This window comes from Filicampus tigris, chromosome 15, assembly GCF_054856515.1.
Source record: "Filicampus tigris isolate MCC_2025a chromosome 15, RoL_Ftig_1.0, whole genome shotgun sequence".
NCBI classification, from domain to species: domain Eukaryota; kingdom Metazoa; phylum Chordata; class Actinopteri; order Syngnathiformes; family Syngnathidae; genus Filicampus; species Filicampus tigris.
The window spans coordinates 15,309,212-15,335,821 of record NC_141231.1 but is presented as its reverse complement, the minus strand read 5'-3'; the positions used below and the strand labels follow the sequence as shown (position 1 = coordinate 15,335,821).

At 40.4% G+C, this 26,610-nt stretch overlaps 1 protein-coding gene across 7 annotated transcripts in view; it reads left to right on the top strand.

Moving 5' to 3' along the window:
* LOC147135722 (transmembrane protein 132C) overlaps window positions 1–26,610 on the top strand; it is a 163,194-nt gene that overhangs the window by 128,974 nt on the left and 7,610 nt on the right. For all 7 annotated transcript variants that reach the window (XM_086054099.1, XM_086054097.1, XM_086054098.1 and 4 more), the window contains 2 exons: window positions 14,945–15,134; window positions 25,366–25,509. In XM_086054099.1, coding sequence (XP_085910225.1) covers window positions 14,945–15,134; window positions 25,366–25,509 — 334 coding nt within the window. The remainder of the gene's footprint in view (window positions 1–14,944; window positions 15,135–25,365; window positions 25,510–26,610) is intronic.

Genomic DNA, 26,610 nt, shown 5'->3' with positions numbered 1-26,610 from the left:
TTTCATTTGTGCTCTCCCAGTTCAATCGTCACCTAAGCTTGTATGTCATGTTCAACTTCTCTGCGGTTCCGACTATGAATATCACGCTTATCAAATCTTGGCCATACTTGAAATTATACACGTGAGTTTTAACGCATGGGAGGATTGAGGTTCCACCGGTAGGACAAATGAATGTGCTTTTCTCCCTTTATCTGTGTCCAGTGAAGATGTCAGGCTACTGTTTACCTGGCAGATGAATGAGGTCAATGAGAAGTAAGGATTCAGAGCAGTAAAGGGTCACGTACGGGTTAAATATACACAGCGCAGAGCAGGTTCATATCGAGCTATGTCGGGGTGTTTGTTTTGTTGCTTGCCCTTGTATCCAGTTGCTTCAGAGTGTAAGGGGATTTTGTGCTTTTCAGACCACAAACTCTAAGGCATATCTGCTGACCAGCATCCTAATCAGTCCCTTGGATGATACCTATTTTTTTTTTTTTTTTTTTGTCATCATTTTAGAGAAGGCATTCAGTATGCTCTCCACAAAGCAATAGTGGATTACTATTTTAGTTGGTGAGCATGAAGTATATCAACAAGGGTGAAATGGCCCAATGTCTATTTAAATGTTTGAAGGCAGGATATTATTCAAAGAACAACTGCTGAAGCCCTTCTGAGAGTAAAAAGAGAAGAAGAAAAAAAAGCACGCGGACACAATGTTTTTGATACTGTGGGATATGTAATCTAATTCTACAAGGCAAGATGATAGATTTTTTGAAAGAAGCGAAGTGGGGCCGCAACAGACAAGAGCTGACGGTTTGCACATCGTGGGATTAATAGCAGCAGGCAGCAACTGTTGGGCAAATACAGTGAGGACGCGGTAATCTAATCCTTTGTCATCTATATGTATGAAAAAGTGACGTTTGTGGTAGGGAGTTAACGCTCCGAGGGGGAGATTAGCCAGTTACACTGCGTAATCTTATTGTCCGGGATAAGAGGATGAGCGCCTCTCGAGAATTTGACTAACACTCTGACGGCTCACAGGAATCAATAAAGTGGAATAAGCGCTGTTTATACAGTGATTGATTGTGTTATAGGCTATTGTAATCACTTTCCTTAGCGTGACTCGTAGTGGCCAGCGTTGAAAAGGCTTTGGTGGCTCAGGGCGTCTCGAAATCCGTTTTGTTAAAAGCGGTTTTTTTTTTTTCCTTGAATGACAAGGGGATTAAGGGTATGCACTGTGGCACACAAAGCACCAAACGAATGCAGTTCCAATGATTTGGCTGATTTTTCAGCAGTAAGTACATATGATTATCTGCAGTTTGCAGTATCCTTCGATTTTTTTTTTTTTTTTTTTTTAAACACTTTCTATTCTTTGGCTTTTGATCCGACCTGAGACTGAAAGTTTCCGGCTGTTTTCCGGTGTCTATTGTATATAGTGTTTTGTGTTAATGTATCGCTTTCACTTGTTGTATTATGACTATTTTGTTGTTGTATGTAAAGTGCTTTGTGAAATGCGCTATACAAATATAATTGTATTTTATTGTATTGTGTCAGGAGTGGAAAAGCACTGAGAGGGAGTCTAGTCGCGTCGCTAAAGTAACCTTATATAGTTTAGGGCCTTTTCAATGTTTTCAGCAGGTTTCCATTTTCAAAACATTTCCAGCAGTACAATAAATGACAAGCTATTTTCCTCTGAACAAAAGGGCCATCCATACTGCATAGCTTTTAGCTCGGAGCTATTCTCCGGAAATATTTAGTCAAAGCTACTTTTGATGGCAATCCAACCACTGATCCTTTCATAATCACCCTCAAAATGTAGTGGGATGATTTACATTTTATATTGGACTTATACATTTGAAATACAGCACTGTGTGACAAACAGAGAACGTTAGCCTGTCCCCCATATCAGCTGTAGCCAGACTACTCATCAAATGAAGAAATAAGTGAAAGTGAAGCAGGCAGCCGCAGCTCTTTGCTTTCAAATGTACTCACCAAACAGTCGTGGTGCCTTTGACGCTGATGCACTGCTCTGCTGAATGAAGAAGAAGAATTAAATCGCAAAGACCTCCGTTTTTTTTTTTTTTAATGGTAATTTGTAATTGTAATTTGTAATTTATTTATTTAAAAGCGACATGGCGTATTAATGAACATTTACATGAGGAATGTGTGGTAATTAAGAATATTGTTTTTTTTCCTTATACTTTTTGTTTGATGCTCGTTGCTGTGTTAGACTTTGCGAGTGATTCGCCATTATTGCTTTTGTTGTCTATTGCTGGGCATGTCTCCTATTTACGCCTCTTTTCCAGCATTGCTAGTGACACTTTTTAATGGGATAAATTCCAGTTTTAGCTACACTGAAAAAAAATAAGAAACACGGAAATGATGAAGAGCATTTTAATACAATGGACTCTATTTTCACTCACGGGTTAGACCCGATGTTGGTCATATTGCAGCGGAGCAAAGGCCGGCATACTTTTCGAGATTGAGGGCTGCGCCACTGTGGGAGTGGTCACAGCGACTTCACGTATTCCCTTTCAAAGAGGGATGCTAAGTCTCTACGTGTCAGAAGCACATCTGTGCTGTGAAGTGCACACTTGGAGACTGGCCACTACCCTCGATCGTTGGTGTGCGCTGCCCCCACCACAACCCCCCCTTATCTTCAAACACTATAGAAACAAATCTAAGAAATGACTTTACAGGGAGTTTAATGTGACCAACTACCACTCGTAATATAATATCGCAGTATTTCAAATATACGGTCAATTCTTCAAGTAGTGCCCATCCCAATTTTTCTCTGATTTTGGCATCAACAAATTAAGACCGCTTTTTTCCCCCCACAGGAAAAATACAATATTTTTATTCTATTACTCTATTTATTTTATTCTATATTCGGTGGGATGAATTAGACAAGAGAACAGGAGTTTGTGGTCCACAGGCCTTCCATTGCCCACTTGTGCTCTCTACATGAATAGTTGATTAAAACATTTTTTCAGTCAGCTGAAAATGAATGTTTTGTTTTTTATTCGTCCTGGTGCTGATGTGACTTTTGTTTTGAATGTTTCCAATCAAAGCAAAATATGTGTGTCCATACCGCTATTTAAGCCACGATTGGCTATTTGTGCACAGTGGTGCAAAGAGGTAACGTGGTCTTGGTTGCTACACGGGGCCACATCTGTGTCATGCGGGCACAAATCCATTCATTTCACACGCCGTTTGAGAGGAGCCTTTTAAAAATATGGCATCAACAAAGGCAGGAAACAAGAAGACTGGATGCATTAGGAAAGAAGGTCAAGAGAGGAAAGTGAGAAGAAAACAGAAAAGCTAAAGGAATCCTCTGCCTCTGCCCACTATTATTTTCTCATTTGTGGCGTCCCCTGCTCGTTATCCTTCATATTGTTAATTTTTTTTTTTTAGTCCTTCAATGCCATCATTTCCACTCCCTGTCCGTCTCTTCACCATTCTTATGTCCTTCCTGTCGTACTCTCCTCCTTTTTTTTCTTACTTAAACAATGTGGCTTTATTCTTTTGACAAACCGAGCTGTTGAAAAGGAAAAGAAATCACGAAAGTGATAAAGTGCACAATGGAGGAAGCACACAAAACAAAATCTTATATCCGTGCAGTAATGCCAAACTGAACAAACATCACAGTAGAGCTCACATCTAAATCAATATACTGTATATGCCTATATAATGCCTTATAGTTATAAAAATATGTTCCTCAAACATACCTTGTGGTTTGCTTACTACTTTGAAGAGCTAACAGTCAACAGCAAATCTTTACTTTGACATCAAAAGTTCAATTTCGGATAGGAGAGGATGTGGTTCACGTCACATTTCTCGTATTTAACATCACCGTTGAAAAAAATATATACGAGGAAGTCTCGCGGGATTTGTTGTCATTCCTGAGTTTTGTTTGAAACCACATTTCTTGAGAAAATCATGGTTCGAAATGATACCACATTTGGGTGTTGGACTTTGGAGGTTCCACTGCATTTATGAAAGTTTGTCAGACACCACGCACCAAAAATCCCATTGAGCAAGTATCGGTAGTCCGCATCCGCGAGTATTCAGTCAGAATCAGAATAGCTTTATTGCCATTGTACCTCAAGGTGCAACGAAATGGAACATACGTAGCTCGTTTGCGAGACATCCAAAAAAATAAATAAATAAATTTTAAAAAATCGACGGAAAACCGTGGTGGTGTTTGTTGACGCCTTTTACATTTTCTCAGATGAAAAGAAAAGACAACAGGAGCAATGTTGAGGGGAAAAACATCCCCGGATTAAGCTCCTATAGGGGAGCGCAGTATGGATTTTGAAAAAAAAAAAAAAAGTCAGTAAACAAGCACACACGAATACACAACAAACGGGTGAATCAAATACCGGCGACTCGAATACTGTCACGTTTGAATTCTTATTAATTATATGTAATTATTATTAATTATTGGCGCATCCCTGAACCCCTCCGCGTTTCCAGCGCAAAGCTCCTTTAAAAGCAAAACACATCCACACTGGCAGAGACACGACTGATGTACCTTGCTTTGACGGATCCTCGGGGACATCTCCAACATTTCATAATTTGGTTATTCGATTCTGTTCCGTTTGCCTGTTGACATGGTTTCAAATGAATGAACTCCTTCATTATCCCTCCGTCACATGTCAACATTTATGTTTGTCGCGGCGTGAAACAGACATCTCTGGAGGATAGAAATCCTCCCCCCACCCCTCAGCAAACACAAGGTCAGGACCATGTGAGCCGTCTGCGATTAGTAGGAACAAACATCTTGTGGTTCGTGTCTCTGTTCTTTAGTGAAGCATTCACAATCAATAAGAAGTTAAAGTCACACTTTTGGAGCCTACAAGGGCATATAACGGCCTGATTAAAAAGCAAATACTGAGCTATTTTGTTCGAAATCAACCCAGGCCACGCAATAGCAGTGTAAAGACTGGTTCTGATAGTTCCAGTAAGGTTTCAGATCAGAATCACGAGACAGATATCAGACCTGATGTGGTAAAACTCATTAGATAGGAGCCTGGATTCCCATGAGTCATACACACGCGTGCACACACACCCGATACACACAAAACCACTCAGGCGCGGTTTCTGCTCCGCTAGATTGTAATTTATTAATCATTACATTATAATGACCCCCATCTCCACCATGATCTAATTTCATCCTCACAAAGTGAGGTCAGTGACTGTTGAACTCCGCCGATTAGCACGCAGCGACCTTCCTCTCCGCCGCGTAACAAGAAGGCAATGACGAAGAGGCAAATCTACATTTGACCAGTTCCCAATGGAGCAGCGGCGGGCACCACCTGAGCCCTGGCCTACCATGTTGACGATGTCAAAGAGTGAAGGGCCAACGAGAGCGAGGGAAAAAAAAGCATTTGTCTCCTGCGAAATCAATGCGTACATAGCTACGATTTGGGTTTCATGTGACTAAAATTGCGACTGGATCAAAATACTGTAGTATAATAGTGTCAGATAAAAAGGTGATCGCAAAAAAAAATAAAGCATCAATTGGAATATGAAAATCTGAGTGACTACATGTCTGAGTCAAACCAAATTAATAGACTATATATATATATATATATATATATATATATATATATATATATATATATATATATATATATATTTACATTTTCCTTTTTTACCTTGTGTCAAATCTGCTTTCCAGTGATTTTATCGCATTTTCAAAAAAAAACCATGTATGCAGCTTACGCTTTTCTTTTTTTCTTTTTACTGTTCTAACACACAAAAAATATATTTGAATTACTAGTAACTGTCATTTTCCACACAGAAAAATAGTAAAACATGAAACTGACATTACACTTAAACCAAGGTTTTACCATTCTACTTTATATTAAAAAATGTTGATCTTTGGCAAGATTGATTATGGAGTGATGAAAATGTCTCCCATATATTACTATTATCGGTGAAAAATATGTCTGCTCGTAATTATTATGGTTGCAGTTTGACGTGGTCTCGAACAGCGACACACTTCATCATGCTGAGACTTTGCTAGTTTGAGTGCCTCCTGTAGCTACTTGTGAGGTTTATTATATTACAAATACCTCTCCCCACTTCAAACTACACCCATAATAAACATATTTTTAAAGGGGAAGTCAACTCAAACATATTTTCTTTCCAGAATATTTTCTATGGCATTCTGATTAATATTGCGTTTGTGGAATAAGTGTTCATCCACTCGTTTATAGCCATCTCTGGGGGCGGCCATTTTGTCACTTCTGTCGACTGAAAATGACATCACAACCACTCAGGGCTCAGTTAACGAACAATCACGGCTGATCAGTTTTCTGAAGCTGAGCCGTGATTGGTCGTTACCTGAGCCCTGAGGGTGTGTGATGTCATTTTCAGTCGACAGAAATAAGAAAATGGCCGCCTGAGATGGATGAAAACGGGTGGATTTTGCTGCTTAACTCATATTGCACAAACGCAATATTATTGCCGCGGTTCAAATAGTGGGCCTGCTAAGCACATTTCACTGCATTGGGAATCGGATTGTTTTATCCAACAACTTTTACACATATATCCGGTGGAATACAATGTAGTCGCCACTCGCCAATGACCTTCCATTTCTTGTTTACCATGCACATCCTTAAAATATTGTGTTGGAATAGTAAATATTTCCAAGTCAGGTACATAGTTTGGAGGTGCTAAGCCCAGTCAGACAAACGTAAAGCCCCTCCAGCATTTTTACTTTATATTTTCATATGTATTTATGAATTATTTTCTCAGCCACCCTTTAGCCCCCGGGAGAGAAAAAAAACAAAAAAAATCTTTTGGCCGTGTCTCTCCCAAGATGGACATAAACAAACAGGCATACCTACATTGTTCAAAATAGAAGCTCCCAGACGGGGGGGGTAATAAGTTAGTGGGTGGTTAAAGGCAGCTGTGCCAGAAGCAAAGTTAGAGAATTTTTTTTTTTTTCCTTTTTGAAGGACTCGACAGTGTCGCAGCTGGGCAAAATGAAGTACAAGTAATTAAAACAGCCGCAATTGCAAATGACCCGTGTAATCACAGAAAGCCGTGCTCAGAAAGCAAGAGAGAACAGTGATTACCACCGGAGCAAACAAGAAATGCACGGAAGACACTAAAGCCCGGTCGACACTGTCACTGTGTAGATAACGCTGGAAGACAATTAGCCGAAATCACCATGAAGATCACAAACATCCATCACCGAGAGCGTTCGTTTTAGCGGAAACGAACATTGCTGTAGGACAACCATGGTGACAACGGGAACGCCGTGCCAATACATACTTTTGTTAATACCACTAACCATTTTTTTTTTTTTTTTTTGTAACTGGATATCAACGTTGAAAGAATGTTGAAATTGAATCAGGGGTCAAACCGGCTTTTTACCGGTTGCCAATTTCAAGCACTTTTCCCTCACAGTTGGCCCACGGAATCAACACCCCATCGCTTGCTAGATTTGACCAAAGATGCTCAGTTTGACAGTTGCGTATTCATATCCACAAATGAAACTAGTCCCCAGCTGTGTTAACAAAATGACTGAGATGTGCTTTGTTCAAAATACTCCAAGGATCAAAAAGTACAGACAACTTATCCCAATTTATTTCCCCTTAGCTATACACTGAAGAGTGTGCTTACGTGCTGATTATCAGACGCTAGTAATAAATGGACGGAGAGTCTTTAAACCTTGCCCAACCGACCCTATTAGGTGCTTGAAGTCATCAAAAATGAAAGTCTTCTTCACCATTATAGCAATACAGCATGCCTGTTTTTAGGCAATTTTCTTGGGCCACCGGATTAAATCAACTGATGCGTATTGACTTTTGCCGTTGAAAAAGGTGACCCAGCCCCGCCCCCTGCGTTTACCGGTGGCTAGCAAGAGTTATTTGCACCCTCGCCATGGCCGTCTACTTCGCTGGCATCTGTTTTAGCTGACAGGCTCTCTTTTTTTTTTTTTTGTCATTATTCTTATTTTGAAATTACAACAAGAAGAAATCAATTCCAACGAGAGCCGAGAAAAATCCCCGGGTTAGCATGTTTTCTAAAACTTCATATCCAATCATTTTATGACGTATCTTATTCGAACTGTCTTTGAAATATTTCAAACGAGCCATTTGAATTGACAAAATGATAACGCTCATACCGTTGCGGTCTGCATTTTTGTCCGTGAATATGCTGCAGAGAAAGTAGAGTCGGGATAAAGTTATTGTTTGGAAGTAAAAAAAATAAAATAAAAAATAAAAAGTTCAAATGATACTTTGAACAATTGTTCAGTGGAAGTCCAACCGGCTTGAGAGATTTGTTCAATGGGAACATCAGTTACGGTGCAGGCGGCTGTCAAGTTTGCATTGAAGCAGCTGTTGGTCGATTACGGAATTCACGATGTCTCCGCGCAAGTTATATAATTAAACGCATGCACTTCCTTCAAACACACTTTTCAGACAGATGTTCTTTTTCTCACTTGATGTCTCTCTCTGACCTCCATTGGGCTTGGACACATTTTATGGCATGTATTATTATTAGGCATGTCAATCACAGCTTAACTCATTATACTGTAGTATTGAGTCTACAGCAATTATTCATATAGTAGAATAAATCCCGCATTAACAATAATACATCAGACAACCAGGTAATTTAAAAAAAGGGAACATTTTAATAACAGTTGTCCTAGATTGTGCATTGAGGATAATACATCAAAAATTGATGATAACCTGGGGCCCCCGGCTTCATATATAAGTCAACAGTCTCCAACTTGGGTTTTAAAATGGACAGTGATCTAAAATTGGACCGGCAAATCAGCGCTGTTGTCTTTGTTACATCCCGGCTAGATTACTGTAAAGCACTTTATTTTGGAGTCAGCCAGTCCTCTCTGGAGCGTCTCCAGTTGGTCCAAAATACTGCTGCTCGCCTCCTGATTGGAGCTCGGAAGACGGAGCACGTAACGGCAATTCTGGCCTCCCCTTGACTGGAGTGCATTTTACGGTTCATTATAAGATGCTTCTATTAGTTTACGAGTCTTTAAATGGCCTCGCCCCGGCGTACCTCCACTCCTGCGCACCTTCCCGGCGCCTCAGGACTGCGGACCAGGCGCTGCTTGAGGTGCCGAGGACTAAATAAATAAAGATGTATTGTATTGTCTTGTGTTGTATAATAGAAGCGGTAAATTGGCGTAATTCTAACTGAAAACTCAACCGGGCTCTATGTGGCCAGATGATTCTTTGAGATTTTGCAACGGGACCAAATTCCCGTGCATGAAAACCACTTGATGAGTGAAATGGTAAATTAAAAGATTTGCATTTATATAGGGGCAACGTTTTTTGTGTTTTACCGGAAGTGAACGACAATAAATGTCAAAAGGCAATTAATAGACAACTGCCGCTGCTTGTTATCACAAAACTGCAGCTCCACATCACCTCCAGCCTTTGTTTTGTTCATTTTATAAAAACGCAACATGATCAACAGAATTAGTCATTTAGCACCGGCCATTTAAATGAGAGGGCATCAGAATGCATGCATCGAGTAATAAGAAGCAGATTCAACTGAATTTTTCAGCGGAAAGTGTGGAAAGTGACATTTGATGGTGGTGCATTGATAGTGTGTCGCAATGTCGATATTTTTGTCCCACACCTATAGCGCATGGTCCACGAGAACCAGCCCACAAAAGTCAGTGAGACAAATTGCTTCTATGTAAGTTTGCCATAGTTCCCGGGATGAATTTCAGAAAGACGTTCAAAGGATAAATTAAAAAAAATAAATAAATAAAGTAAATAAATAAAACCCTAAGAAAAAATAAGAAAACTAAGTAAAAATGACACTTAATGTGGCTTGTCAGCACAACACGACAGTGCTACTGTAGCTACAGTCCCTGGTTGGTTTATTTTATAAACATACACAACACAAACGGCAGTTATTTGCTCAAGCATTGAAAATTACCCAAGCAGACTTCGACAGAGGAACGGAATGTGAAGATTCAATCAGATACCAAATATGCAACTCCAAATTCGTTTTGATCTCCTTTGGAAGTTGCTGTTCTCTGTATTTGATGCAAGACCACCGCTACAGAACTCTAAGATAAAAATCAACAATCGGGTTATTTGTTGTGCCGTTTTGAGCGGAATACTTCTGCCCGCAGATGTGGCATAGTAAAAGGTCTGCGTCAACTTCGAATAGCATTGTGTTGTTCTTGTTGAGACCACTTCAGACTGAATCAGCAGTGCCTCTGCTGGCTGCAGCCAGTTACTGCAGTCCACCAAAAATTCCAATCAGCATACTGAATTCATCTCAATTAATCAATCTATTATTCTCTCCCTATTCCGATATCCCTATCAATATTTGAGTTTGCCATACCAGTACTGTACCACAAGAAATAACAACGCTAGACATCTTGACATTCCTATTTTGTCCCACCCCTACTCTGAAAAAGAAAAACCTCAAAAAGATTGACTTAATTCAAACTTGGTCATCCGTTGCGCATTATTAAAATGTGTTAAACTAAAAGAGAGGAAACATTACACCGCATTGTAATTGTGTGTCACCATAAATTAACTCATTCACTGCCATTGCCGTATTTATTTGTCTTTTCACAGTCCAGCCATTCAACCCCAGGATCTTATTGACATATTTTTCCATTTTTTTTAAAAACACTGCGGTAAAAGAGGGCCTGAAAAATGTCTGGCAGCGAATGAGTTAAGGACTTTCATATTCAGCACAGTGTGCGCTGAATGAATGCGTCCAGAACGCTACGCACAAGCAAAATATCTGCATCAAAATGAATAGCGGCAACATGCAGGCTAAACCGAGACCTAGAAGCATCGCATGTGTTCGAAAAGTACCACTTAAAAAACCCTCACTTGGCGTGATTTAGTCCAAACAAGCAAACATTGCCCCGCCACCTGACTCGCACGTTGATTCTCTCCCGTGGACTATATTCATGCCTTTTGATGTATCACTGTTGCCACTCTCACAAAATCATTGCTGCATGAAAGCAAAAAAAAAAAAAAAGAAAAAAAAAAAAAACCCTCGGGTCTCCGAGAGAGGCAGCAGACTTTTCTTTTCACCACCTTTCTCACGGAGCCAGTAGATATCCGCTGAGGTGTTAGGAGTGAGAAAAGAAAAGAAAAAAAAACATTTGAATGTGTTTAACAGGCCCGTTGTGTTTGTCTGCCACACTTTCATCCTCCTCTTCAATGTCCTGTGGTGCGGCTCTTTATTTACTTTTGCTATGACACTTTGAAATGTATCATACAGTAATTGAATGCGAGTCTTTTTTTTTCCTTTTTGAAAGGCTTCTTTTACCTTGTTTGTTTGCGCTACGACACCGAGCTATCAGCCCCCCCCCCCCCCCCACCACCACCACCCCGTAAAAAGAAACCCAAAACAGGATTTTCCACCTCATGAAAGCCACTACGATCCCCACGCATTTCAGCAGCCCGTCGTAGCGTCTTCATCGCAGACTGCTTGCTGTCCACTTTTTGCATGCTCCCTTGTCCTCGAGCACGGAGTGTGTCCGTGGCTGTGACGGTATTGAATTGCATGGTAATTGGGCCACGGTTTTGTTTCCGGTGGGACACAGAGGAAGCGGGCTGACACTCTCTAATATGTGAGCTGCACATATTTGTCCCCCCCCCCCCCCCCCCCCAAAAAAAAGAAGAAAAAAAAAAAACGCAAGCGTGGCTAAAGACATGGGGTCAGAGATTGGGAGTACCGCCATCTATTGAGAGTAGCATGACACTGCAGGTGGTTTGGAGATGATAACTGCCAGATATAGAGAGGAGAAAAAAACAGTTGCAGGGGGGAAAAAAAAGCGTGGATTTCAACAGATTGATCATAAAATGTGATCTGCTCTTCATCCAAGTCACAAGAATAGATACACAGTCTGCTTAAAAAAAATTTAAAAAAAAAACACCAAAATGAATATTTTCACTAGATTCACTAATAGTTTTAACTAGACATAGACCGATATGCTTTTTTCGGGGCTGATACCGATACCGATTATTAGTAGTCAAGGAGGCCGATAACCGATATTTGGAGTCAATATTCATTTTCAGTAAAAAGGAAACTATTGGCATCAAAATCTAAAGAAAAATTTACTCTTAACTTTGTTGCAATGTCTTTAAGCATTTTTATTGAGCAATGTTTCAGGTGCATAATGGTGATTTTTTTTTTTTTTAATATTTAAGGAAACTTTTGACAATATACATCTCTGTTATAAAATTCTAACAGAAAGTTCAGGGAGCACCCGGGGTTGTCAGCATGTCTTGAAAAGGATAAAGGAAAAATTAAACAATAACTCCATGTAGTTTTCTACAGTAAATGAAACATTTCAAAATGACAGAAATGTCAAACTTTCACATATCTTTGTTTTGATTTCCACAGTTTTGAATTGGTTTATTATCGGCCAGCAGAGTTTTAAAAAAGGCCGATGCCGATATTCGTCATTGCTACCATTGGCCGTGAAAATGAATTCGCAAGTTTATCAAGACGTTTTGCAGGAGGAATTTAAGACCGTCTGTACGGTTGTTGAGAGAGTGTCTCTAACCGCAAACGTTGGCTTGAAGTCATTGCCGCCGCCGGAGGATGCTTAACTAGTTTTTAAGGGTCATATGCTTTTCCCACCCTTCAATGAAAACATGAAAATTATAATTGTTTTTGTGGTATTAGTTTAAGAAAACTGTTTTTTTTTTATTATTATTATTTTTTTTTTATTTTTTTTTTTTTAAATTTTGACCAATATAATCCGAGCACATTTAAGGACCAGTTTAAGAAGAAATGTGTGCAATAGAAAAATGCAAACTTTTTCTATCCAAAAATAAAAGCCCCCGATTGATAAAAAGCGACAAGACTTATTGAGTCAGGAGTTGAATGACTCGTTCAGCCCTTCGCATGCACCAATCACCAAAGCCAGGCAGGACTGGCTGTTCCACTGAATTGATTGACCTTTAATTGCACATCTTGAGCATAAACCACATAATCAGTGCAGCTATTACCCATCTTGTCAGCTGTCCCGATGCTGCTCTCGCTGAAGCCGAAGAATACAATTTGGACTGAATTTTGTGTTTGGCCGGCCTGTCGAAAAAAATAGATGCTCTGTTTTGCAGTGTTTTTATATATATATATATATATATATATATATATATATATATATATATATATATATATATATATTTCCTAAAACAAAAATAATAAGAACATGCCCTGTTCTCAGGTTGAAGTGTGGTCATTCCAACCAGACTGAGCTTTTTAACATATTTGGGGATTTTTGTCACATTGTTACTATGCTTATTTCCATATTTTGCCTTTTATTTTGTTTTTGTGTATGTGCTCAAACTGTTAGCTGTTGAATAAACATTTATCTCTGTGAGCACTGAGCAGCTTTTATATAGTTGTGTTTTTTTCCAAGGCAACATTTATTGCAAATCAGCATGGGACTGTAAAGAAGGCCTTAAGCTTTGACTGGTGTTAATGGCACCTGTTGGGCAGCTGTTTTTGTATTCATTGTTTTTCTGCTTTGTTTGCATTTCGATTAGTGCTGAGATTTTTTTATTTATTTATTTATTTATTTTTTTACTGGCAGTCTCTCAGCGGGAGGCTCCTCCACAAAAGATACGGTCCTGTGTGGCTGTGACAATACATTTCGGTAGTGCAGTTTCACTTCAGACTGATGTGATCATTTAATTTTGAATATCAAAAATAAATAGCGTGCCACGTTGCGATCCGGAAAATTAACAATTTACCTCCATCACAAACTGGACATAAAATGCAGAAAGTACAACGGCGTACTTACTCATGGTTTGTTTCAGTGGCCGCAGAGAGATGAACGTGAAATGATTTCGCTGTTTGGAGTAGATTCATTTTTGAAAAGTTCAGCGTTTGTCTCGAAATGAAACCGACTGGTTCACGATGACACACGCTGACGTGTTGGTGTCCGCAACAATGAAAAACGTTTCTTCAAACATCCCTATTACATGACTAGACGAAAATTCAACTTTACTACTGTGTTTGAAGTCGAAATTCTGCTGGTCCGTCCTGCGGCAGAGGCCAGGGTACCCGTCCATCATTCGTCAGTTAGTCCGTTGGTCGGTCAGTCAGTCCCTCCAAAAAAAAACCATCGGAAAAACGTGCGTCGGCCAGTGACGGTCACGGTTAGTGATGATTACACTGACGGATGGCAACCCGCTTCTGTCATTCGTCCTCTGTCAAAATATGTCTTTACGCGAAACCGGCCCGTGGCGCAAAAAAGGCCGGGGACCGCTACACTGTGCTGAAAAATGATCAATGACATCGTCGACGAATCGATTTCAACTCGACTTTCACTACGTTATAGTCGTTCAACCACCTAATTCAATTACTGTGGCTGACATGAAGTCATATAACCTCACATTTAAAAAAAAACAAAAAAATGCGTGGCTGTATAAATATGTCAGAGTGCGCTTGGTTCAATCCTGTCAACAACCTGCTAAATAACTAGAGGGTTTTGCCACTGTAATGCTATTTTCTGTTATTTACAAGACTTTCTGAGTCACTAACTGTGCTTGTTGTTTACTTTGGAGGGCAATCTGAGCCTTTAGTCCCAAGGTCTCATCTATTTTCTTTCAAAATTCGCATTCAAACCAATTATTTTTGTCCTTCGCCATTCCGGATGTCTCTCTTTGCTTTCTCCTCAATTTCCCCTTGTTTCATTTATTCCGCTAATGTCTTTTTCTTATCTTTCCATGTCGGGTTCCACTTAATCCCTGATCATATTTTTGCTCCACTGTTCACCTCATCCATTCCCATGTTATTTCCCCCCCCCCCCCCCCCCCGTTTTGACTCTCACCTTATTTTTCTACCTCATTATGCTTTTTCACTTTTTGCCTTTGCATTTTCTTGTTATCTTGCGTTTCCACCCTCTGTTCGCCCACCCTCCACTTTTGGTTGGAATCTAAATCCGCGACTGACTCGCGCTTTTTTCCTTCTCGCCGACATCCAGAGGGGAGTCAGCGGGCTACCAGCGAGTCTTGCAGGTGGATCTGGAGGTGAACGGGATGATGGCGCCTGAGGGCGGTAGAGAGGTGACTTGGCAGGTGGAGTTTCCACTCACCCGCACCCTGACCAGTGAGGTGCAGACCCTCATCCGCCTGGCACCGCAGGACCTGGGCGGCATTGTACCACTAGCGATGGTAAGCGGCGGGCGGCTCAAACGCCCTCAATGTATTTGTATGCGGATCTTCTTACGGCTGCATCCTTAATCTCACAGAACCCCGATTGTACTCTCTGAATCAGCGATGGGCGACCGAGCTGAAATTTGTAATAACAGTGTTGACCACTAGATGGCAGACGTTGCTCACAGCACCTCTAATCTCAAGACTGTAGTTGTGTATCAGAGCGCAAAAAGAGAGAGCGGGTCCTGGCTGATTACTAGGACCCAAGTTGTGGCGGTGTAAGAATAGGGCATCGCAATTCAGAGAGCGGGTCTTGGCTTCTTACTAGGACCGACATTAGGTCAAGGAAATTGTCTCTCAGGTAAAGGAAGCGGCTTATACGGTCACCGAATTTGAAGGTTTGGAATTTTTTTTTTTTTTTTTTTTTTTTTTTTCAAGATTGCTCAAAAACGCTTCATCAACATGAATCTTTCTGAAGGAGCGGGATACTCACTTCCCCTGGTTCTGCCCTTCATTCACTACACATGTGGGTGCATGGGGGATTTACGACAATCCTGAGTTATAAATTACAAGTTATAAACAGTGTGAGAATATGGCACAAGAAGACACTTTTTTTCACTTGATTGTTTTCCATTTATGGCCGAGCGGAGTTTTTCATAAAATATGTGTACTATGACGGATCTATGTTGTAAACATAGGACCCCCCCCCCCCTATACATCTTGACTTGCCCCTGAATTGGACGTTGCAGTGTTATACTCCACTATACTTCAGTCATCCATTTACTTGCCGCCCTCAGTCTCCTCTCCGTATCAACAGCCAGCAGATGAACATGCACCTACAGGGCTAGTGGGTAACAGCATGGTTTTTTTTTTTTTTTGGTCGTGATTCTTTTCAGCCTAAAACAGACGCGTTTCCTATAGTTTCTCGCTACTATAGATTATATTTCCGTCGCTTGCCTCGTGCCACGAAAGAGCAACAGAGCGGGCGACGCGGCACCAACGAAGTGGACAGCGGGAGACAATGCGAAGGCGTTTTATTAACAAACTTAAAAAAAGGCGGAACATGCAGAGAAAACACGGCAAGTGAGAGCGAGCCGCTTTCATCACGTCCTGCCATGAATTTTTGATCTCGCTCTTGCTGCGCTGGGCTCTCTCATTAGGAGAGACATCCAGCGTGGCCCCCATAGCTCTTTACTGTACATCCCAAATGCTATCATTAGGATTGTGTTCGAAAAATCGCCCCCCCCATTTCAAATCAATCCGCGAGCCGACTGTTCCATAATATAATCAGAGCCATTAGCAAGAAGCCCAACATTTGCTTCTTTTTTTTTTTTTTTTTTTCTCAGGGCTTGATTGAGAGCCTTTATCTGGAATAATTAGGGCTCGACCAAACGTTGCCCGCTCAAGATTGATGTCGTAATCGTGATCGGCGCGAAGCAATGACGACAGCGTAATGAAGAGGCGGCCGTGTCCCCCGCAAGATAGAGAACCAGTCGAGCCCAAAGGGGAACGCTCCACATGTCTGTCATTTACGCGTTTGGACATTGATATTCCGGCAGCTTTCCATCGCATGGGCACAACTTGATTTTGAAAAAAGACGTCAAAAGCATAAATGGCTGAGCAGTGAGATTATCCGCTTGCATGCTAAGTGCCCTCGAGTCAGCATCCAGCGGCCTCTGTGTGGCTGCAGTGCAACTTATAGCTTAATTAAATCCTCTTGTGCTTACACAGGGCTTTATTTTACCTCTCTATCTTTTGCCCGTTATTTTGGAAACGTTAATTCTCACTTTTCTCGGGGCGGAGGCAGCTTCACGCGCGCTAAGCTTGTTTCTCGTCTGCGCTCTTGATAATCCTGAACAGCAACGTCTTGAGAGGGCGAGATGAAGACAAAGAGAGCAAACGAGGACAGTTGTGAGCTTCATCTTTCTTCTCACAGTTCACTTCAGAGCCTGGCGGGTTATGGGAGTTAAAGACACGTCCGAAAATAATATGAGCGGAGCTTCTTGAGATTGTTTCGTCAGCCTATAAGGCTTTTGTGTGTCTAATGTAAAATGAGAGCTACTTTAGGCGTTTGGACCGCTCGTGCAGAGGAACTAAGCATTTAAGTGCTCTTTAAACGCACACAGAAATGCCGGTGACATTCTGACCCCTATTTAGATGTCCATACAAATTGAAATCAGATCAGAAGCCAAGAAAGTCTTGGGTTGGCTACAAATGACATAAAACCTTTAATGCACCATAATGTAATATACTATCACTGGATACCGACATAATTTAATATTGAGTGGCAATGCAGGAGCTGCACCAGAATTTCATTTTACTTTTCTGAGATGAAAGTCGCAGTGTTCATATAAATGATGCCATCAGATAGGTGGACATACGCCGCTTAAAGTAATGAAACAGTGAGGCCAATTCTTTCATTTTAGACAGGCCTGGGCGATATATCGATTTTTTTAAATCAATTCGATTTTTTTTTGTTGCGCGCGATTTAAAAAATAAAAAAATCCATTGAAAAGTTGTTTTCTGTCGTTTTTGTTTAAAAGAAAAAAAAAATAAAATAAATTGGGAACAATCCTAAATCAAATTTTTTTGGGTGAAAAAAATCAAACTGAGATTTTATTTTTAGGCAAAATCGCCCAGCCCTAATTTTAGACGTAAACTGAAAATATTTTAATTTAACATCAAAAGATGAACATGAAATCAATATTTGAGATTTCCTTTCAGTGCATTTACAACTGGATGCAATGTAGCACATTTTACATGAATCCATCCCTTTTTCACACATGTGAGCGACAACAGCACGGCCTTGGAACGTGTGACTGGCAGGTGCGTTTTGTTGCTGGGTGTGTCCTATTAATAGATTATTCAAATAATTAAAATGGCTGAATGTCTATATGTGTCATTTCAAATTCAGGTTCTACCTGTGACAAGTAACAGGGTTTTTTCCTGGCTCAAACAGCATCATGTGCAAAAACGTGTGCGCCAGAAGGCAAAGGTGTGGGTGTCACTATTTATTTATTTACTTATTTTAAAAAAATAAATAAATAAATAAATAAAAAACCTGCAAAGAACATGACCCAAAACACACTGCCAAGTCAATTTACATTCTTAAACCCCATCGAGTATGCATTTTATATGCTAAAAAGGAGAATGAGCATTCTCCCATATAAAAATCAACGGAAAGAGGCTCTGTTGAAAATCCAATTTAATTCTTTTTTGTTTTTTCTTTTTTTGATTTATCGGAGTGGGTTAAATGACAGATGAGGATATGCTGATTCGACAACATGATTGTTTCACAGGTGTGTCTAACGGTGCCCACAATGAAAGGCCAATCTAAAATGTGCAATACGATCACAGAGGCTGGTTGCAATTGGCATGCCGACTGCTGGAATTTCCACCAGAGCTGCGCCATCATCGTGCTCTCTAATCAGCTTGTTCAGATACTGTTGAGGTGGATTGATTATATCGGCAAAGGAGATGTGTTCACAACCACAGATTTAAGTTGAGAAATAGACAATTTGGGAACAAGGGGGGAAAAAAAACCTGTCGATCCCACTTTTGCAGTCTATTCTCATTGATTACAAATAATTCCCCCAAAAAATAATAATTGAAACTTGTGAAGTTTGCAGTAAAATAAACCACAATTAAATAAATCCGTGAAGCTTTCTATCCATCATCAAAAGAAAAGTTTACGTCTTTTGCTGAAAAACATTATTTTGACCTAGCCGCTTCTGAGCAATTCTAGCTCATTTTCTCCAATATACCCTATGTGGCATCTTTCACATCTTGACAGCACGAGCGCTTGTGTGACCGGGTGGTGTAGCAGGGAGGGACGCACACACACACTAATTCACGCTCCATATGCACAATCCATTTTTTATTTCTATCAAGGCCACAAATGCAGCCTCTGTAAACGTCAGTCAGACTTTAATTTGGACTTAATCCTGTCCGTCCTATAATTTGTAGTTGTGTTTGTTTGCTTTCTTTTTGCCGGCTGGTTTTGCTTAGAGCTCCCCCCCCCCGCCACCGCCCCCCCCCCCACCCTCCCTCGTCTTGTCAGTTTAGGTTCACAGTGATTTATTCAACCGGGGGCATATTGCACCGGAGAGCACTCTAAATGTGGACAGGTTTTATGAGGAGCAACTTATTTATCTTTGCTAACCTCTGCAGTTCCCTCCTTTATGTTGAGCAATTATCATTAAAATGAATAAATAAATAAATAAATGCATTTAAACAACAAGAGGACTCGGAGAGCACGTACCTACTCCAAGTGCTGGAACAGTTTTCTTATAAAATGACATACCCGATCAGTTCGGATATATACATAATAACGCAGTCTTTAGATGCAGTGGTAAATTGATCAACACCTCGCAGAGGTATACTATTTTTGAAGTTCGCCCTTGACAAATTACTGAAGCGTGTTGCTGAATAGTACTGCTTGGTCGCGATGAGGCTGACTATGGTATATATATAAAAAAAACAAAAAACTATGGGCAATAAATGACTTACAAACCGAAAAATAAACCAGTGAAAATACATGACCTCCTCCTTGCTCTCGGTGCAGTTAAAATAGTCTAAATATTTAGTCTTTTGCAATGCAGCAGACAATACAATAACTAGGCCAACAGGTTGTGTCATGAATCAATATCTAATTAATGAGCATAGAATAAATCACTTTAGCGCCTGATTTAATTTTAGTAATCAAAAGTGATGTTTCTTCCTCCCGGTCATGGCAGAGTGCCCCCGAGCTGCTTTCACGTCTTTAGTGTCCGAAAGTGCAAACGTTAAGTGCTTCGCCATCACAGTTTGCTTTTTATCTTATTTCATTCTCGGGAGAAACGCGCCTCTGAACATGTACTTATGAAAATGCAACATGTATATAACATGAACGTGATATATGCAAAGAGGTTTCATTGCAAACGCGTGCTGCAAAAGATTGCGCATGAGTTAATTACTTAGCTTCTTGTATTTAAAGCCCTCTGAAAACCGGTAGTTAATTTAACATTCCAATTCCGCTGAATGCAACTTAAACCATCCATCCTTACTCGTCTATAAAGTTTGTCTTTTGACTGCGCTCAGCAGCGGCACAACTTGGGCCTTTACTATCGAGATTTGGAAAACACAAGTGGTCCTGAAGCATTTAACCACCTCAGAAAAATACTTAGCTCGTACCAATGACCAACATTAAAACACAGTAGTATTAAGTTTTCATTAAAAAGTAGATTTAAAGTGGTAGTCAATCAAAACTTTTTTTTTTTTTCAAGAATATATTCCATGCAGGCCCAATAGTTGAAATAGGACATTCTGATTGATATTGCGTTCGTGGAATATAGAAAAATCCACCCGTTTTTAGCCATCTCAGGAGGCGGCCATTTTGTCATTTCTGTCGACTGAAAATGACATTGAAGTTGCTCAGGGCTCAGGTAACGACCAATCACAGCTCGCCTGTCTGACCCCTGAGCAACTGCGATGTCATTTTCAGTCGACGGAAGTCACAAAATGGCCGCCCCCGGCGATGGCTAAAACGGGTGGATTAGCTCTTATTCCACAAACGCAACATTCATCAGAATGAGCCTGCATAGAACATATTCTTGGCAGAAATATGCTTGGGTTGACTTTCACTTTAATATTCTTGTCAGCCACTGGAACATTATGTACAGTTTAAAAATGAACAATGACCTTCAATATAGGAAATTAAAAAGTGTTCTTAGATTATTAATTATTCATTCATTCAACTAAGGGTTAGAGAAAGAAAGAAAGAAAACACACTAACATTATGTATGGTTTGGATATTTTCTTCAGTGATTCTTTTGCGCGCCACAAGTGGGAGTCCACCTTCCACTAGTGGGGTACATTACGGATACCATAAACCACTGCTGCTAGCTTATTGGTCAAACCGATTTGTCATCACAGAGACCTTACTACGTTTTCTCCTAGTATACCTGTCGTGTTGAGATTTCTTCCGATAAAAATAAACATTCATGCTAACGTTAGCTTAGCCTGTCCACTCCCGCCCTGGACGTAACTAGCTTAACGTGGCTTTAACCTCGTGACATCATAGCTATTTCCTCATCACGATCGAGACAGTTGTCATTTGATGTGGGAAGACAACCCACCCTGAAATGAGACCGGTGAGCCCCAAGTACACTACAAGTGTGGCAATTCAAGTCGATAAATAGCGCAACGTTGGTCTTTGGCTGGAAAGTCAGAGGAAACTCACTAAGTGCAGGGACAACACACAAACACTACACAGGGCGGCCCTAGCCAACATTTTCTGAGTCAGCAGTGCTTACCGCCGCACTGAGATTACATTCTGCAAACACCTATCTTCCCTGCTGGGGCATCACCGTCTTTGACAAAGGATCAAATTTAATCTCGGGTTTGATTCGTACTCCTGCCCTCGCTTTTATTTATCTGTGGAAAACGGCTGAGGCTTGTCGTTCTGTTTCATTCTGGCTGCGGTGGTGCGGGGCACTGCGTAGGTGCAGGAGCAAATGGACTTTTTATTGATAATTGATATGGATTGAATAGGTGAGAACCACTTTAGTACAGCAGGCAATAAATATTGCAGTCCAAGCTGACATTTTGAGATGTGGTTCATATGGGCTTCTCAAAGCAACCTGTTGCTTTGACTCAGACGTTCACAGCAGCACAAAGTGCCAAGTCAAATGCTGATCTGCAGGTGTGATGACTTAATACACGTTCAGTCAGTGGTTTCATAATGCTGCTGCTTACGTGACAAGTGTTCCAATTTCAATTCCGACTACCCTCTTAATTGAGCCGCCGCGTGAACAAAACGAGAGCATTAGCGCATTGCGAAGGGCCCAGATTGCTTTTGACATTCTCGTATGGTTGGCAATGTATGTTTTAAAAAAAATAAAATAATGGGCATTCCTTTTTGTGTAACGATCGGATTGAATTCAAATTGATTAGTCATGCCTGGAGAGTGAGGCACAAGGATGATGTAAAAGAAAGGCAACTGTCGTTGTGTTACCATCTCGGGCGCTACAGGAGTGTAGCAAGATAGCTAGCCAGCTACCCTGATAACCCCGCGCGTCAAAATGACAATAGAAACAATGATTTGGCTATATATTGTACAGAAGATGTTTTTATATCGCACTACAATATACAGAATCATGAAACAGTATTTGCCCCTGTCTAAAATTCGTATTTATTTTCATAGTTTTCCCACTTTAATCTTGAAGAGCATCAAACAAATGTAAAGATCCAACAATGGTAACCATCAAGTAAACATCAAGGAGTAAACTAAATATACACATGTCAGGTACAGTCGCTTTGAATATATACATAATTATATTATATTGTATTATATTATATTATATATACATAATTATGTATATATTCAAAGCTACTGTACCTGACCCTGTGTCAAAAATGACTTGCCCCGTTGTTAAATTAAGAATTTACTCTGGTTAATCACATTTTTCAGGTCATTTTGACTGACCACACCCAAACCTGATGACCTCTTGACCTGTTCAATCAAGAAATCGCATAAATTGAACCTGCCTAACAAAATGAAGCTGGCAAAAAAACAAATTGGGCTTAAATATTTGGACCACCGCCGTTAATTTCCTAGCGCAGTCTCGGTGACTTTTCTCAAAGTAGCACCACAGCGCGTTGTCAGTCACACACCCTTTATCTCCATTGTACCCCAGTTACGCAGAGGCATTATGGCATTTTATCAGGTCCAGTCTCCTATTGTTCTCTGTTGCACGATTGTGAAGTTGTTAAGATAAGCTGCTGGCTGAGGAGGAAGACATGCTTCTTGTTGTCTCTGTTTGAGGGGTCCTGTGGTTCATATTTGGCTAGCATTATGGTTGACGCGTGTGCGCGTCTGTGTCTTTCCCTTAGTTAATAATACAGCGATTTGGCAACACGGGTGTTTATCATCGGCCGCGTACAATCAGACTGCAAAGGAGACTTGCGGTTACAACCACAGGAGGGGGTGTACTTTAGACGGCCAGACAGAGCCCAATGAGACACATGGAAATTAGAGTCGAAAAAGGCTCTCTACTGTGTCCTCTCACCGAATTTCATTTCATTTAATTTCTAGACGATGTGCTGGCTTATGACACAAACTATGGCAGTCTTCAATCAAAAATATTTTGTCTGGCTGTAACTCTGCTTTCGGATGTTCATTACTAGCTCTCTCTTTTTCATTGTGTTCTTCCCCCAGTAATGGCTTATTGAGTGAAAGCAGCCATCACAAAGGGATAAAGCACAGCATATGAGGTGCTCTTTCTCATAGGTGCTTAATAGTCACACAAAAAAATGGTGTACCTCAGCCTTACGATGCAATTATGAGAAAATTGGTTCATTGTTCACCGTGGAAAATAGAGGAGTGTTGTTATGAAGGTATTGGATTGTGACATTGTAATTTAGTTTGAGAGAAACGTTTTAATTCCCTTTCGATTAACCTTGAAAGAAGAAGGTATCCCATGATTCCCTTCTGATCTACAAATCAAATTTTCGAGTTGAATTATCTGGGAATTAATTTAGGTACGTTAGACTCCAGGCGGATTACTTTGAAGGGGTAAACTTGCAGTTTGTAGTGAGACCTTAAAAATAATGTTTTGTGGCACCTGACCGAGAACTTTTCTGCGACACCTCGTACTCTGAAATGTAAAGTATTACTATTACTATGTAATGTAAAGCATTTTAACATACCTCATTTGTACTGTACAACAACATACTTCCGCAAGTTGCAAGCATATGGCTAAACATTTAGCAGCTAGCTAGCAGTGAGAAGCTAACGTAGCGGTCTAAATCTGTTTTTCTTGTAAAACTCTGGCCATCAGTTCCAGGTCTTTTGTTCATCCAAAGAATGTGATGCACTGTGGTGTGGCGTGCATTATTATTGTTAAAACTTCCCAAAATATATTTTCACAAATATTTTCAACAATCAAAAAACGGTGACATCGTATTTCATCACATTTCATGCCATTACCCTTTTATATATTTTTACAAAACTAAGGTAACATCTTGTGTAAAATAATACATTTAGATCCATCCATCCATTTTTTGGAGCGCTTGTCTTCGTTTATTGGGGTCATGGGTGAGCTGAAGCCTATCCCAGATGACTTTGGGCAAGCGGTGGAGGACACTCTGGACTGGTCTCCACCCAATCGCAGCAATGCAAAAAATACTATTGTTCTACCCTTTATGAATAAGAGTCCAACTTTCTGCATTTAATCTCTGAATGAAAGCCCTCTTTTTAAAGGATCAGACAAAATCCTTTGCATACAATAAAGAGCTGTCAGAATTACTCCTTTCCTCTCATAGCTTTAGAGGACTTTTGAGTGAATCTGAGCTGCGGTGAGCAGAAGGCGCCGTAAACGCCAATCCGCTACTACCATCGCACTGAGGGCTCAAGGATTAACGTCATTGTCTTAATTGAGCTCATTATCTCAGTCCACCTCTTTAATGCTTTTCGCTTATTAATTCATCTTGCGCTTTCGCTGGAATGAGCGCGGTCTGACAGGAAGTATCATTTCGTTTTTTTTTGTTTTTTTTTTGGGTTGTGTGTTTTTTTGTTTTTTTTTTAAATGAGCTCCGTCCGATTGCTGCCAAAAGACTATGCTCATCTCCTGTGGCTGATTAGGTTTATACAGCACAATAAGTATGCAATATAGTTCATAAAGTAACAAGATACTGTATTATGCAGACTATATATTGGAAGCGCCAAAGTCGAACGCGACCTCTTCTGTGATGCTGAATAACCTCGGATTTGTTTCCAAACCAATTTTCCCAATGAGATTAATTATATGGTGATTTTTTTTTTTTTCTCCCCAAAGTCCAAATTGTAGCGATCATGAACTTTTATGGCTGCTTTTCTGCATCCGGGGCAGAGTATCTTAAAGTGCCGGATACAATGAAGTCTCGATACTGATAACAAGGCTTTCTGGAGCCAAATGTACTACATAGTGTCAGCAAGCTTGGGCTCGGTCATAGGTCACTGGTCCTCCAATAGGATAATGATCCAAAATTGCACTGCTAAGAAAAGCCCAAAATGGCTATAATCCTGTATGTAGCACCAAAATACGGCAGAAAAATTCAAATGGAAAACAGTTATATAGCTGTGTGTCGCTTTGGCAAATTCTGCAGTAGTGTACAGTACTGCCTCCTAAAAAAAAAAAAAAATGTAATCACGTAATTAAATACGTAAAATAATTTCTATATGAGACAGTAAGAGCAATAAAATATGAATATTTCTGTTTTGTTTTTGCAGGACACAGAAATCCTTAACACGGCCGTCCTCACCGGTCGAACAGTCGCTGTGCCCGTAAAGGTTGTCACCGTGGGAACGGACGGGGCGGTCTCTGATGTGACCGAGTCGGTGGAATGCAGGTCAACCGACGAGCAAGTTATTAAGGTAAGTGTGCTACGTGTCCGTCTGTGTACTTTGAACGCCGTTATTTCCTTTACTACAACATCTTCTTTGACATTCGTCCGCCACGTCTGAAAATTTGGTGTCAGAAAATTTGGTGTCAGAAAATTTGGTGTCAGAAAATTTGCCAAAGCTTACGCCTCCTGGGACCATGTTCGAAGACCGGTGCAGATTTAGGTGAATTTGATCGGGGCGCAGGCAGATTCTGATGTGTGTGGATGTCATCGTATTTCATTCATAAATATGACAACGGCAGCAAATCAGTGTAGAAAACAATTCATAAAATGCATTATTATTATTATTATTATTACTATTATTTTGAGTGAATAAGATGCACCCCTGTATAATACGCTCCCCAAACTCACCCTTTTTTATGTGTTTGTGTAGAATCCGATTCCCCGATTATCTGGCATACGTTACTACACTGGCAAACGAAAACCTTTTTTTTGTTTTTCCGATGCCAAATATGTTATAATGGTTTCTGGATAAATCTGGGCTGCTGAGTTCAAAAATAACATCCGTTCCTTTGAATTGGCTTTGAATTTTTTGCCCGATTTTTCACGTGAAACATGATTTGGATATAGAAGTCGCTCTGCGATGACGCTTGCCGTCTTTCACGATATTGCATCAAAAAAGAAAGTACTACATGGCAGGAGCGTCAAATTCATTTTTGTCACGGGACACCTGGTAGTCACTGGATTCCCTCATTGGGCCATCATGACGCCAGTCCGTCTTTTTTAAAAGGCGTTCCCATCAATCGTCAATCGTAAATAAAACCGTCGATAACGGACTGACTGACCGGTCTGACGGAATTCCCACCTCTGCAAATAATTAAGTCAACTATTACCTTAGAAGGACGGGGCACAGATCCACTAAAAAACAGAAAATCGTGTGTGCGCAACAAACCCGCTATAGCTCAAGCCTACTATAGTCCACAGACATGAGCCGCTCACAATTTTAAGGCTCGAAATGTCAATTTCCCAACCGAAAATGATGAAAGTCTTTTGTTTTAAGAACAATAATCACTCCGTCACAAGCTCAACATCGTAAGCAGTGGGTGGAACAGGAGGTGTCAGTTTTATCCTC